General features: G+C 24.0%; 3 protein-coding genes across 4 annotated transcripts; 2 read left to right on the top strand and 1 right to left on the bottom strand.

The window, feature by feature from the left end:
- The first annotated feature begins 3,867 nt into the window (after positions 1-3,867).
- LOC112637613 lies at positions 3,868-6,581 on the top strand. Its single transcript, XM_025407667.1, has 8 exons — positions 3,868-4,053; positions 4,208-4,302; positions 4,446-4,619; positions 4,811-5,037; positions 5,250-5,467; positions 6,023-6,273; positions 6,388-6,508; positions 6,573-6,581. The coding sequence occupies exons 1-8, from the start codon at positions 3,868-3,870 to the stop codon at positions 6,579-6,581; spliced, it is 1,281 nt and encodes a 426-aa protein (XP_025263452.1).
- Positions 5,301-13,244, bottom strand: LOC105248784 (probable 39S ribosomal protein L45, mitochondrial). 2 transcript variants are annotated; one of them, XM_025407403.1, is made up of 7 exons: positions 13,042-13,244; positions 12,319-12,639; positions 11,928-12,079; positions 11,715-11,763; positions 11,470-11,619; positions 11,078-11,388; positions 5,301-5,461 (listed from the first exon to the last, which is right to left on the bottom strand). In XM_025407403.1, the coding sequence occupies exons 1-6, from the start codon at positions 13,087-13,089 to the stop codon at positions 11,092-11,094; spliced, it is 1,017 nt and encodes a 338-aa protein (XP_025263188.1). In that variant the 5' UTR covers positions 13,090-13,244; the 3' UTR covers positions 5,301-5,461; positions 11,078-11,091. The 2 variants fall into 2 exon arrangements, with proteins under 2 accessions (XP_025263188.1, XP_025263185.1); XM_025407400.1 differs by lacking the exon at positions 5,301-5,461 and having other exon boundaries at positions 11,077-11,388.
- On the top strand, positions 7,775-10,596 carry LOC112637608. The gene is made up of 6 exons (XM_025407661.1): positions 7,775-7,930; positions 8,227-8,321; positions 8,414-8,490; positions 9,168-9,385; positions 9,511-9,764; positions 10,304-10,596. The coding sequence occupies exons 1-6, from the start codon at positions 7,775-7,777 to the stop codon at positions 10,518-10,520; spliced, it is 1,017 nt and encodes a 338-aa protein (XP_025263446.1). The 3' UTR covers positions 10,521-10,596.
- Positions 13,245-13,375: the final 131 nt, after the last annotated feature.

Raw genomic sequence — 13,375 nt, 5'->3', positions numbered from 1 at the left:
AGATGTACTTAAACAAATATTTTACATTTATAGTTAGAAAATATATTATACAATTAGAATTTAAAAAATTGAATAATACGTATAATTTTTTCAATACTAATAAAATTTTCAATAATAATAAAGATTTTTCCCCTGTTATATCTTTTAATTAATTAATTTTTCTAATCTTTAATATATAATCTCTCTTTTATTCAATTTGATTTTACTTTTTTGGCAATTATTAATTTAAATATTCGATTTTGTTTATAAAGTATGAGAATTTAGAAGATGCTAAATATTTTTATCTTTTCAGATTTTTCACAAGTTTAAACAATTCCTTTTTCTAACAAAAATATTTTACCATAACTTTCATAACTTTATACCAATTATATTAAAGTTGTAAAAATATTTTTTACGAGATTAAATGACGAACCTAATAAATAATGCATAAATAAAAATAATGTCTAAATTACTTGTATATATACATCTTTATATGCATATTAATAATCACATATATTCTAAGCTTAAATATTTAACTTAATTTAATCTGCTCATTTGAAGACATCATGAGGATTTGTGAGTTTTATATATCAATAATATTTTTAACATTAATTTTTATTATATTCTTAAATATAATTTTAATATTTTGAATATGATTTATTACAAATAATAGCTTCTAATATTAAATAATTTATAGAAATACATAACAAATAAGATGTTATTATATACAGGGTGTATCTGAAATGATGCACTAAACTTTAGGAGCGTATTCTAGAGATCCTGCACCGGTGATTTTAAAATGTTTTTCATTATGAAGTTACACAGCGTATTACAGAGCATTGATCTGTAGAATACACAAATATATTTATTTAATTTAAATTAAGAAAAGTTCAAACTATATTTAATATTTCAAGAAGTAATTATTGCGTGCATTAAAATTTGTCTTTTATCGAATATTTTATAAAAAATAATAAATAAATAATAAATTATTCACCTCATGATTGCTTTGTTGTTATCATTACAGCTTGTTATCATTACAACTCCTTATTCCTTTTCTCTTATTTTACTTGTCACTCCTTTGTGGCATTAAAAAAATAATTAATTACAATTAAGCATACATTCGCAAAGGAAATTAATTAATTATGACTACACTGATCACATTCGAATATAATTTATGCGCACGCGGCACTTTACACAAAACTTCCGATTTTAATGGCAGGTGCATTTAATTATGTCGAGAATGTAACGCGAGAAAAAACGCTCGTTGTATTTCACGGTTATCCGCGATATCTTTAAAAAGATTAACCTCGCATGCGCACGAACAATAGAGATTTCAATAAATCATCGATGGTCACACAAATATCATATTTATACGCTACGCAACAGAAAAGTATTAAAACATAATATTATTACATGACATTCATTGGAAATATATATTATGAGATAATGGTTTATATAGATATTTTGCATTGATATTTATTCAAATACATAAAGCACACGAAATATTTTATATATTTATATATATTATATATATTTTTTTCGATAAACAGCTGTCGCTGTGATACATTAAATCATTATAAGTAATTACGCCCCGATTGATACTCATTACTTGTACATCATGATCTTCGACAAGATTTATCTTTTTGCAATTGAATTTTTTCTTTTGTTGTATCACATAGCAGAAGAACCTAATTGGCGTATGTTTTATAACATTTTAGTGATATATATATATATATATTATATATATTATATATGTTCTAGTTACTTGAATAAGTATCGACGTGATATATATATATATATATATATATATATACACATATATATATATATATATATGTTACATCGATACTTATTCAAGTAACTAGAACAAAATTGTTAAAATATAATTTCATTATACATAATAATTATTATAAATATAAATATATAAGTTTATATAAATAGTTTATATAAATTCCTATCGCATCGAAATCCACTTTATAAGCAATACATAAGAAATACATAACATACAAAATATGCAAAGTATACACATAAAAACATGCAACACATATAAAATATGCAAAGTATTTACTTCGAAACAAAATCGTCTTCTTGATACACTTATGAGTTAATTCATCGTATAAATTATATAATTGTGATATAAAGTAAAATTAACATAATTGTAATATAAAAGTTATAATTTCGCATTTTTATAAATATTATGTGTCACACAAAATTTGACACAATATAATCTTTAAAATCTTCATATAAAGAAAAAAAATAATATAAAGAAAACAGATACTTTGAATACATTTAATAAAATACATTTAATATATTTTAATAAAAAAATATATAAAAAAACATAGAGGTCCACTCAAAAAATAAATATGTTTCACGCGCAACTGAAGTTACGATAAGATGTATTATAATCTATATTTTGTTATAGATTACATATCTAACTTTTTAGAAGTTCAAGAAAGTTTGTATAATTATTCATGTTGTATTTGTATTGAAAATTACGACATATAAAATTGACTTCTATCGCCTTCAATACACGCATTAAAGTTTTGTAATAACATATTAATGTGTCTTTAAATCCAATCGAAGCAAAATTCTGCAAATCGTGATAACGATTAAAATTAATTAGTCATGATAAATAGATTATATATAGATATAATATAAAATACTCGATTTTTGTGAGATATTTCTCCCGATCAAAAATAAAGATTTTAAAAGTAATAATGAATATTTTTATACAATGATTTTATTTTACTCATTGTTATTACTTGTTTTTATATATTTGCAATATACAACTATTTTTGCATATATTTAATAAAATGTAGAAAATAGAAATATATAGATAAAATAATCTAAAGAATATGATTTGACATGTACGCATAACGCAATTTTTCAAAAGAAATAGATCTTATCTAAAATGACACACTGACATACCTTGCTTCACCTATCACAGAAAATCGACCTAATGGGTCACTTGGTCACTTTTTTCTTCGATATTAATCTTGAATATTAGTGGACATGTAAATTGTAATTCTGCCTTGATACCAAAATAAGAACTTTAAATTTTGTAAACGTTAACAATATTTTTTTATGAAATCATTATTATTTCTTATATTGTATAGAATTCCATCGTCTAAGAACGGTATTATTTGGAATAAAATCCAAAAGACTTCTGTGCCGATGTCCAATGTACCGAATTTTGCAATGATAAAATAAGAACGTCACAGAGTCGAGCACGCAAGACCCACAATTTTTAACTGTAAAATTTAACTATAAAATACAAAAATATATATACTTTTCATTAATATTATTTTTTCAATATTTATTAATTAATAAAAACATAATAACTTATTCTATTTTTATGTAAAATTTTTGAAATTATAACATTTGAAATTGCAAATTTATATTGTCTTAAATCTCGGTCTTAAATGACATATTACTGAAAGAATTCTGTACATTTCTGAAAGAACCAAATTGTGAAAGATTAACATCAATCATTTTGAATATTTATAAAAAAATAAATTTTTTAAAGTATGTTTATAAAAAAATAGCAAATATATTTGATTGAAAGACAAAATAAGACATTACTGGTCACGGTGAATACCATTAAAATAAATTATTATCGATGAATGCGATTAATATCTGACATCCATTAATCGAGAAAAGTGATTACGTGATATCAATTTTCGACGATCTCGTAATAACTATGCATTAAAAGTTATATGAAAGGAAATAATAAACCGTATCGTAATATCTTGTTAAAAATTGCAACTTAATATATTCTCAGTTATGTTTATAAGTTTAGTTTATAAACTTCATGTTGCATGATCAACATAAAATTGGATTAACGCTTAAAAATTTACGAAAATGATTGAGAAATGCATATTAACAATTATGGTTTTTCAACTTGCAATCATTGGCTGTTGTGCTGTGAGCGGAATAATTTGGTTGAAACAAAAGCAGGAATTTGTGCAGTTGTTTAGTATCCCGCAATTTGCTGCTCTTCAAAAGGAAAATTTAGCCAAACGTGAAATAATAAGTGATATGAAAAATGAAATAGTAAGAGCTGTATATTATGAGGTGCGAAGTGATTCTAAAGACATCAACAGTACCAAAATTCGCAAAGTTTTATTTCTTTATGTTATAATATTGTAATAAGAGTATGTTACAATATTGAAAAAACATATATTTATAATAATGTCTTTCTATTATAAAAAAGTTTTTTTGATTATAGGAAAAAAATATGGTAATGTTTTATGACAATGACACGAAAGTTAATGGTATTTGTGGCGAAATATGGTATCTTCTTGCGGATTATCTCAATTTCACGTATATAACGATACATTTTTTTTCATACATCATTGAATAAGAACAGTACACTTATTTTTGAAATATTGTGCATTCATTTAATTGCACAATGGAGAATTTATTAATCATGAATTAATCATTAATTAAATTATCGCATTTTTCAGATTTATTCCAATGAAAACGACTAATCGAAATTTTGGTGAGAGGCTTAAAAACGGCAATTATACCGGCATAATTGGTATGCTAATGAGAAATGAAGCACAGGCAATCATGAGAACTGGATATTTTATAAATCGTATGGATCTCTTGGATTATACAGTACCTCTTTGGATAAGCGAGTGAGATTTTACAATATGTATTTGATAATAAATTACTGAGAAATTATTTTCAATGCGCATTTCTAAATTATTATTTGAAGTTTTCTTGTATAATCGAGTGAAAAACAAAATGATGTAAAAAGAAATATTGTTTTATATTTTTTTTATTATCTGCAGTATAATAATGAATTGTTGATGAATTGACATTTCAGATTTCACATTTATACTCAACCGGAATTGCAATTTGATAATACATGGGTATTTACGCTATTTTGCCCAAAAACATGGTATTCTATAATATTCCTGTTTATTATCCTAAGTTTCATTGGTTATTTTCTGCAAAAATTACTGATGGATTACAAGCTCAAAAATAAAATTTCCATAAATTTCAGCCTAAATGATCATTTTTTTCATTCTTTCGCCATGATGTGCGCACAAGGTACATAATACAATTAAGAAAATTAAGTAAAAACGCATTAATCTTGTTGACAAAATAATTTTATCAAAACTTTTTATTAATAGAATTTTTTAACAACGTAAAATGTAATAAAGTAAAACGAAACTTCCAGTTATAAATAATTATGCATTACAGTTTACAGAACAATTAATGCTACAGGAAGATGAATTATGATAATATATGTTTTTTTATAGGATACATACCTGATGCTTTTTACAACAAATTTAAGATTTTGTCAATATCAAAAAGTATATTCGCATGGCTGGTATTGTTAGCTTTTAGTTCTCATCTCATATATCGCATGACGGTTAAAGAAACGATACTACCATTTAAGGATGTAGATACTCTTTTTTCCAATACAAAGAAAATCCTGTTAGCATTTCGTGGCTCCATCATTTACTATGATCTTAACGTAAATATTAAAAATTATTTACATAAATTTTTTTTCGATTCAAATGTAGGAATTTTAATTAATAAATATAATCTGTTAAACATCTGTAGCAAAATTAATTTTCGTACGATATCGAAAGAAATTTTCATATTATAATCATTCGAGAGTTTATTTATATTCTAACAGATAATATATATGTATACACACACACACACACGCACACACACGCACGTACGCACACGCACGCACACGCGCCACCACGCCACACACCACACACGCCACACAAAATTTGGTAGACATATATATTATATGTTATATATATATATATATATATATATATATATATATATATTTGTAAAATATAATATAAATATTTTGCAAAATGATTTTTAGAAAATATTATATAATAAATTATATAATTATATAAAAAACATTTAGAATATTTTATTATATGCGTGTTAATATTTTCTACAAGAATATTTTATTATATGCGTGTTAAATATTTTCTACAAACCAATTAAAAAATAAATTAGGAACAACAACATGTACATTTTAAATTATCACTTATTATTTTAGAATAAATATGGAAATAATGTGAATGGTAAAAATCTACTTGAGCGTGTTCAATTCATAGATATTGCAGAGGATATGCATAACACAATTTGCAGTAATATAAAGAAGTATGCAATGTTTGAGATTGACGATCGATTTATGGCATTGAATAAAAAAAACGATTGCCCGCTCATAGCTATTGGTAATTACAACAAGACTTATATATCATTTGGATTTCAGAAGCATTATCCTTACAAAAAAAATATAGATTATGCGTAAGTATTGCACAAATATAAACGTTAGAATTTTAATACATTGATCATTTAAGGAATTATTAGTCTAATTAATAGATATCACATGTTTTTTCATTGTCAAACTGTATTTTCCAGACTCATCAAATTTAATGAAGTTGGATTAATGGACGCTCTTAAAGATCGTTGGATGGATATAAGAATGGAGGAATATAAGAATATAGAAGAAATACAGTTCAAGACGATCGACTTGCATCAAGTTTATCTAATTTTTCTAATACTCTGTTGGGGAACGCTTATATCATTTGCGATACTCCTTTTAGAAAACATAATGTACTATTATGAAATAAAAAATGTTTTGCATAGACGTACGTAAATAAATTTTGGATACACTTAGAATAGAAAAAATATATTACATAACTAGAATTTAAAAAAAAATGAATAATATGTGTATAACTTTTTCAATAATAAAAATTTTTTTCTTCTTATATCTTTTCAATTAATTAATTTTTCTTCTTTAATTTCATAATAAATAATAGTTTCTAATATCAAGTAGTTTATAGAAACATGTAATAAATAAGATTTTAATATTGCATTTATATTCATTGCAAATTTAAATGCAAACTTTTATATTAATAAATATTAATAATAAAAAGATATGATTATATAAGAAACATAGACAGAAACAATAATTATGCATCAAGCAATTGAAATTACGCGACAAAATGTATATGTCATAATTTATGCTTTTTAATAAAATATATATCTAACGCTTTTCACAATTCAAGATTTTGTATGTATATAATTATTCATGTTACATTTATATTGAATATTTCGATACGTAAAATTGATTTCTTTTATCTTCAATGTCCGCATTAGACTTTTATGATAACATATTAATGTGTCTCTTTAAATGCAATAGTCGAAGCAAAATTCCGCAAATCGTAATAACGATTAAAATTGATTAGAAAATTGATTGATATCACGATAAATTATATAGATATAATATAAAATTCCTGATACAAGACCTTTTTTCCGATCAAAAATAATGATTCTAAAAGCAAATATTGAATAGATTATGTATTTTTATACATTGATTTTATTTTATTTTATTCATTGTTATTATTTCATTTTTATATATTTTCACTTTTTATATACAACTATTTTTGTATATATTAAATAAAATATAGAAAATAGAAATATAGATAAAAATAGATAAAACAATCTAAAGATTATGTTTTGACATGTACGCATAACGCAATTTTTCAAAGAAAAAAAAAAGAAAAAAGATCTTATCTAAAGTGACATAATGACATACCTTTCATCTATCATGGAAATCAATCTAATAATGATCATTTTTTTTCTTGGATATTGATCTTGAATATTAGCGGATATGTAAATTGTAAATAATTCGAGTCTTGCTACCAAAGCTGAACCTTATAAATTTTGTAAGTGTTAACAATATATTTTTATGAAACGGCTATTGTTTCTGATTATATTGTATAAAATTCCATCGTCTGAGACAATGAATGGTATTATTTGGAATAGAATGCAAAAGACTTTTGTGCCGATTTCCAGTATACCGATTTTTGCAATGATACAACAAGAACGTTACAGACAGAGCCGAGCACTCGAGACTCACAATTTTCAACTGCAGAATTTAACCGTAACATCTTACAAGGTATAAAAAGAAAAAATATATATGTATACTTTTGGTTAATATTATTTTTTCAATATTTTCTAATTAATAAAAGCATAATAACTTATTATTATTTTATCTTCATATAAAATTTTTTAAATTATAAAATTTTAAATTGCGGTATCTTAAATTCCAGTCTTAATTGAGATTGTAAAAATTTACGTGAAAGGATAAATAATTGATAACAGAGATTGCTTGTAGCTTACTAAATAATGACCTATTAAGAAGTATGAATTAACGACAGATTGAATGATAATTTCATCGATTATATTTTTCAGGAAGAGTATTTTTTTGATTTTTACGATAATGATACAAAGATTACAGGAATTAACGGTGAAATATGGATTCTTCTTTCCAAATTATTGAATTTTACGTAAGCACGAATTAGATCACAAAAACAGATTTTCATGTTATGAAATCAAAACTAATAACAAACAATAATCAAATGATATTTCATTCTTTTAGATTGCAGCCAGTGAGAGTAAACGTAGACGGCATGGGTGTTCCAGAGAAAGACGGAATTTATAAAGACGGATTATTAGGTATTATTTCTCGCAATGAAACGATTGTAATACCAAGGGTCGATACGTTTGTTGAGCGACTTATGGTTCTTGATTTTACAATACCTTTTGGAATAAACAAGTATATCAATTTAATTTATCAAAGTTCTTAAATTTTAGTTTTTCTTTGTTTTTTTAATTCATTGTTATAAAATGTATTATAAATGTAATATAAACTACATTACATATAGATAATTATAATAATTTTAAAATAATTTCATAGTTATCATTTCTATATTCGTCGTGAAATAATACATGACAATGAATGGATGTTAAGAGTTTTCTCTTGGCAAATATGGTTCACTATATTAATAATGCATATACTAATAAGCGTATGCACCTTTTTAACGCAAAATATTTTTGCACGGAATAAAGATAAATACCGAAACACGAGTTTCAACGAACATTTATTTTATAACTTCGGAAATCTCTGCAATCAAAGTATGTAAAAATGATTGATTAATACGCTGTAATTTAAAAAAAAAAATAAGTTAATACACTATAAAATAAATATATTATTTAATCATAACAATGATAAAATAAGAAGTCATTATTAATTTGTAATATAATAATAATAATTTATATAGTGATATATAATAATATTATTTAATTTGTAATAGAATAATAATTGTTATATACATGTATATTTATATATGAAGGTTACATTCCCGAATTCTTAAATGGAAAATCAAAGATATTAGAAGTATCACTAGGTCTTTTTTGTTCTTTAATATACATAGCATTTGGTGCTCTATTATTCATTTATATGGCGAGGAATGTTTATGTATCACCATTCGATAGTTTCACTTCTTTAATAGCTAATACTAAATATAGCGTTGTCACTCTAAAAGGTTCTACTGGAGCTATGATGTTTAAGGTATTTTGATAAATATATGTTTAATAATATTACATATGTGTGTATTTAAAAAATATTATTTAATGTTTTAGAAATACGCCGTTGAACATTTTATATATTAAATGTTTACTATTTAAAATTTATAGGGACACTCTGATCCGCGAATTGTGCAAGCAAGAAAGATAAAACGCTTGTTTATAATATCAACTATTGGAAAAATGGAAAAAATGGCATGTTCCCTGCAAAAAAACAAATATGCTATATACGAAAGTGAAGATGATCACAGAATGAGAGAACATACTATGTGTCATTTAATTCCGACTGGTAGACCTTTAGTAAAAATATGGATTGCTTCCGGCATTGTGAAAAATTTTAAGTATAAAAGGACAGTGGATCTTGGGTAAAGAAATATCTGCATAAGATAATATTTTAGACAAAGTTTCAAAAATTATAAGAATCAGCAATAAATCCTTATAGTATCATAAATTCTTCAATAAAATAATATGTGATAACATGATTTGCCCAAATGTATGCAAAATTACTTCTATTTTGTAATTTCCATTATATGAATCACTATTTCCATTATGTGAATATTTATCTAACTTGGGTTAAATCGAATAATAGAAAAGAACTATTATACATGTTTGTTATTGTAATTAGATTTCTTAATTTTCTAAATCTATCTAAATAATTTTAAAATAAATAGAAACAAATAGCATATGGACATAAAGTTAAATAAGTTAATTATTGATTTGATTAAATTTATTTGTTAAGAAAAGAAATTTATTTAGAAAAGATCAATGCTACGATTTCATTTTTCAAAATATTCGGTATATTGTTTATTTTATAGTTTTATAAAGCAACTTTATAAAGCAATTTTATAATCATAATCACATATTACAGTAATTTGACACATAAACAAATAATATTTATGAATAGGATTCTCAAGTTAAAGGAAGTTGGACTGTTGAATATATTAAGAGATCGTTGGTTGAAACAAAAAGATAAACAGAATTACGATGACAATACGCCGCAACCAATTGAAATATATCAAGTTTGTTTAATAATTGCAGTGTTGTGCTGTGGGATGATAATTGCTTTTATTATCTTCATAATCGAAAAAATCGTATTCATTTATAAACTCAAGCAATTGTGATTAAATGTGTTTTTATATCTTTGTGAATATGTGTAATCTACAAAAGATTTATTCACAAGTAGGAATTTAAACACATGTATTTTATAAAAATTATTTATCATTAATGATTAAAATTTTAATAAATTTACAGTAATACTGTGAAGCATAATGATATAAGTAACTACATATGTATGTGAGTAATATCAAAGAAAACTTTTAAAGAATATTTTTTGTATTCTGAAGTGTTATTATTGATTACCCCCCATTAATGAAAATTAAAATTTAGAAAAAAATAATGCATGTATTTTGAATATATTATCAAATTTTGTTGGAATACAAATACATTTTGATTATTAGTATGCCTTCTATTAAATATAAACATTTTAAAATGTTTCAAACGTATTATTAAACGATTAATTTTTTTTAACGGTCATTATAAATCTTTTTCTCCAAAAATGTAAATTTTTGTTTTGTTTCCTGTATTACAATCACAAAATAATCCCAAATGTATTTTGATATATAAATTGATATATTTTTACTTTATCAACAATATATAATACAATCATTATCTAGCATACCTATTTATTATAATTCATGAAGATTGTGCACTCGTCACATTTTTCGTATCCTTTTCTTCTACTAAGGTAGTTTCCACAGGATGAGGTTCACTAGGTTCAGGATCATATTTTTCTTCCGAATTTTTCAAAACATATGTGCTTTCTGCTATGTCTGTCGGAGTCATCCAAGATGGTATAATTTTACCATGAATCCGCCATGCGCCATATTCATTAGCTAAATGCTTTTCAAATACTATGTATTCTAATACATCTTTCCTCAGAATCTCGCTTCCTTGTATTAAACGACCAAATCTATCATAAACAGCTAATATCTGCAAAGAAAGAGGAGCTTTTTAGTTTAGAAATCATTAATATTTTATGAAAGAAGTAAATTACAAAGAGTAATATGTTACCTGTTGTGTGTGGAATCGAACAGTAAGTTGTGCAAAAACATTTTCCTTTGTTATCACATCTGTAGTCCTTGCATGGACAACACGAGCTGGTTCTAAAGATTCTAAAAACTTCCAATGTATAGTTTTATCCATCAAGTTGTGTATCATTTTCTAAAAATGTAAAAATTATCTTAATATATATTATTATGACATAGATTTGTGTTTATTCTAAGTTAGGAGCAATATAAAATAAATTTTGAACTTACAGGATATGCTGATTCTGTAACATATTTTATTAACATTCCTTTCTTTTTTCTGAAATTAAAACAATTATTTTATTTAATAACGTTACTCTAAATAAACAAAGACAATATTTATTGATTTTTCATAATTTTTTAATTTTATTTTTTCATAATTTCTTTAATTTTTAATATTTGTATGATGGAAATTATAAGAATATTATATATATTGTGTCTTACGCAGCTAAAGCTTCATGTGCTTTTTGATAAATTTCTGTAGCCTCTTCTAGAAAATATGACGTCTTAAATGTATCATCAAATGTTTTAATTTTTCTAATAGCCATTAAAGATTTGCCCTTTTTCTCCAAAAATGTAAATTTTTGTTTTGCCCCCTATATCAGAAAATAATAATTTAAAAAATTCATATATATATAAAATTTTTATTATATATATTAATTATTATATTAAAACTCAGCAATTAATGTTGGTGAAAATTTTTTAATAAAAAATTAGAAAATAAACATGTATTTTATAAAACATGTACCTTATGTATTTTATATTTTCCAAATTATGTTATATAAATTACTGAGATGAATAATATTACTGAGTTAAAAAAAGGGAAAGAAAATACCTCTTTTGTGATGGCAGAATATTTTCCATCTCCTTCAGGAGCAATATAAGCTTCAAAAATCGTAGGAGTAGAGGTGATAAATGTTGATCTCTCTTGCCAAGTTTTTTGGGGGATAAAACCAAACTCTTTCATACGCGATCGTATTTGTTCCTTATACATTTTCATAGGATCATCATTATCTTTATTAAAATTTGGAAGCTTTATTTTAATAACTTTTTCTCTTCTTAATTTCTTAAATTTTGGATTCCAATGCTTGTTGATATGTCTGACTTGTATAAAATCATTAGGATAATTAATAGCACTAAATAATGATAGTTTGTTCTGAAACAAAATTATATCCGTTTAGGTATCTCACCATTTAATACACTTGTATTACAATTTCTTGTACTTGAATAAATGATTCTTTTATTATATGAAATATATTATATAAAAAAAAAAAAAAAAAATATATTATATCTATATATAATATTTAAAAAATGCTTTAAAAATTATAACTACCTATATATTTAAGTTAATATAGACAATTTTTAAAACAATTTTATATATTTCACAAAAGAAATCAAATAATTTGATTATTATAGTAATGTTCCTTTAGAAGAGTTATCTTAATATTTAGAGAGATTCTTTATTAATTTATTAAATTTCATATTATAATAATTAAGTAATAAGAATCAGTTATTGCAAATTTTTTAGTTCTCTAAAGAAAAAGATGCTGTATCTAACCTGTATAAATTTTCCATAAGTAAATACTGAATTTACATATTTCAGCATTTTTAAAGACTTTATTTATTTATTAAGAATTGTAAAAGAGAGAAACACGATCACGTAAAACTTCGTGTTTTTATTTTACGTTTCAGAGTTATATCGCATCAGCGCGAATTATAATCAATTCTAATCAAATAGAATCCCAACACATCACAAGCCATGATAATATTGTGAAAATGATATTGCCGACGAAGTGGTTATCCTCATAAAAATAGATGGCGCGATCAACTCGCTGCGCTGTTGATAATTTTACCAATGATTTTATCGGTAGAGTAAATGATTCCACTCTCAA

Source organism: Camponotus floridanus, unplaced genomic scaffold (genome assembly GCF_003227725.1).
Source record: "Camponotus floridanus strain SB8 unplaced genomic scaffold, Cflo_v7.5 scaffold1, whole genome shotgun sequence".
Taxonomy (NCBI): Eukaryota; Metazoa; Arthropoda; class Insecta; order Hymenoptera; family Formicidae; genus Camponotus; species Camponotus floridanus.
This window is presented reverse-complemented; position numbering and strand designations above follow the sequence as displayed.

What these genes read in the sequence shown, in the direction of transcription:
- LOC105248784 (XM_025407403.1), bottom strand. Translation starts at nt 13,089, where the DNA reads ATGCTGAAATATGTAAATTCAGTATTTACTTATGGAAAATTTATACAG. An exon ending in ATTCTGCCATCACAAAAGAG is followed by an intron (nt 12,080 to 12,318) that starts GTATTTTCTTTC and finishes TTTCTGATATAG; the next exon opens with GGGGCAAAACAAAAATTTAC. An exon ending in TTACAGAATCAGCATATCCT is followed by an intron (nt 11,620 to 11,714) that starts GTAAGTTCAAAA and finishes TTACATTTTTAG; the next exon opens with AAAATGATACACAACTTGAT.
- LOC112637613 (XM_025407667.1), top strand. Translation starts at nt 3,868, where the DNA reads ATGGTTTTTCAACTTGCAATCATTGGCTGTTGTGCTGTGAGCGGAATA. An exon ending in TAAGAGCTGTATATTATGAG is followed by an intron (nt 4,054 to 4,207) that starts GTGCGAAGTGAT and finishes TTTTGATTATAG; the next exon opens with GAAAAAAATATGGTAATGTT. An exon ending in TCATTTACTATGATCTTAAC is followed by an intron (nt 5,468 to 6,022) that starts GTAAATATTAAA and finishes TTATTATTTTAG; the next exon opens with AATAAATATGGAAATAATGT.
- LOC112637608 (XM_025407661.1), top strand. Translation starts at nt 7,775, where the DNA reads ATGAATGGTATTATTTGGAATAGAATGCAAAAGACTTTTGTGCCGATT. An exon ending in TTATAAAGACGGATTATTAG is followed by an intron (nt 8,491 to 9,167) that starts GTATTATTTCTC and finishes TTATATATGAAG; the next exon opens with GTTACATTCCCGAATTCTTA. An exon ending in CTGGAGCTATGATGTTTAAG is followed by an intron (nt 9,386 to 9,510) that starts GTATTTTGATAA and finishes TAAAATTTATAG; the next exon opens with GGACACTCTGATCCGCGAAT.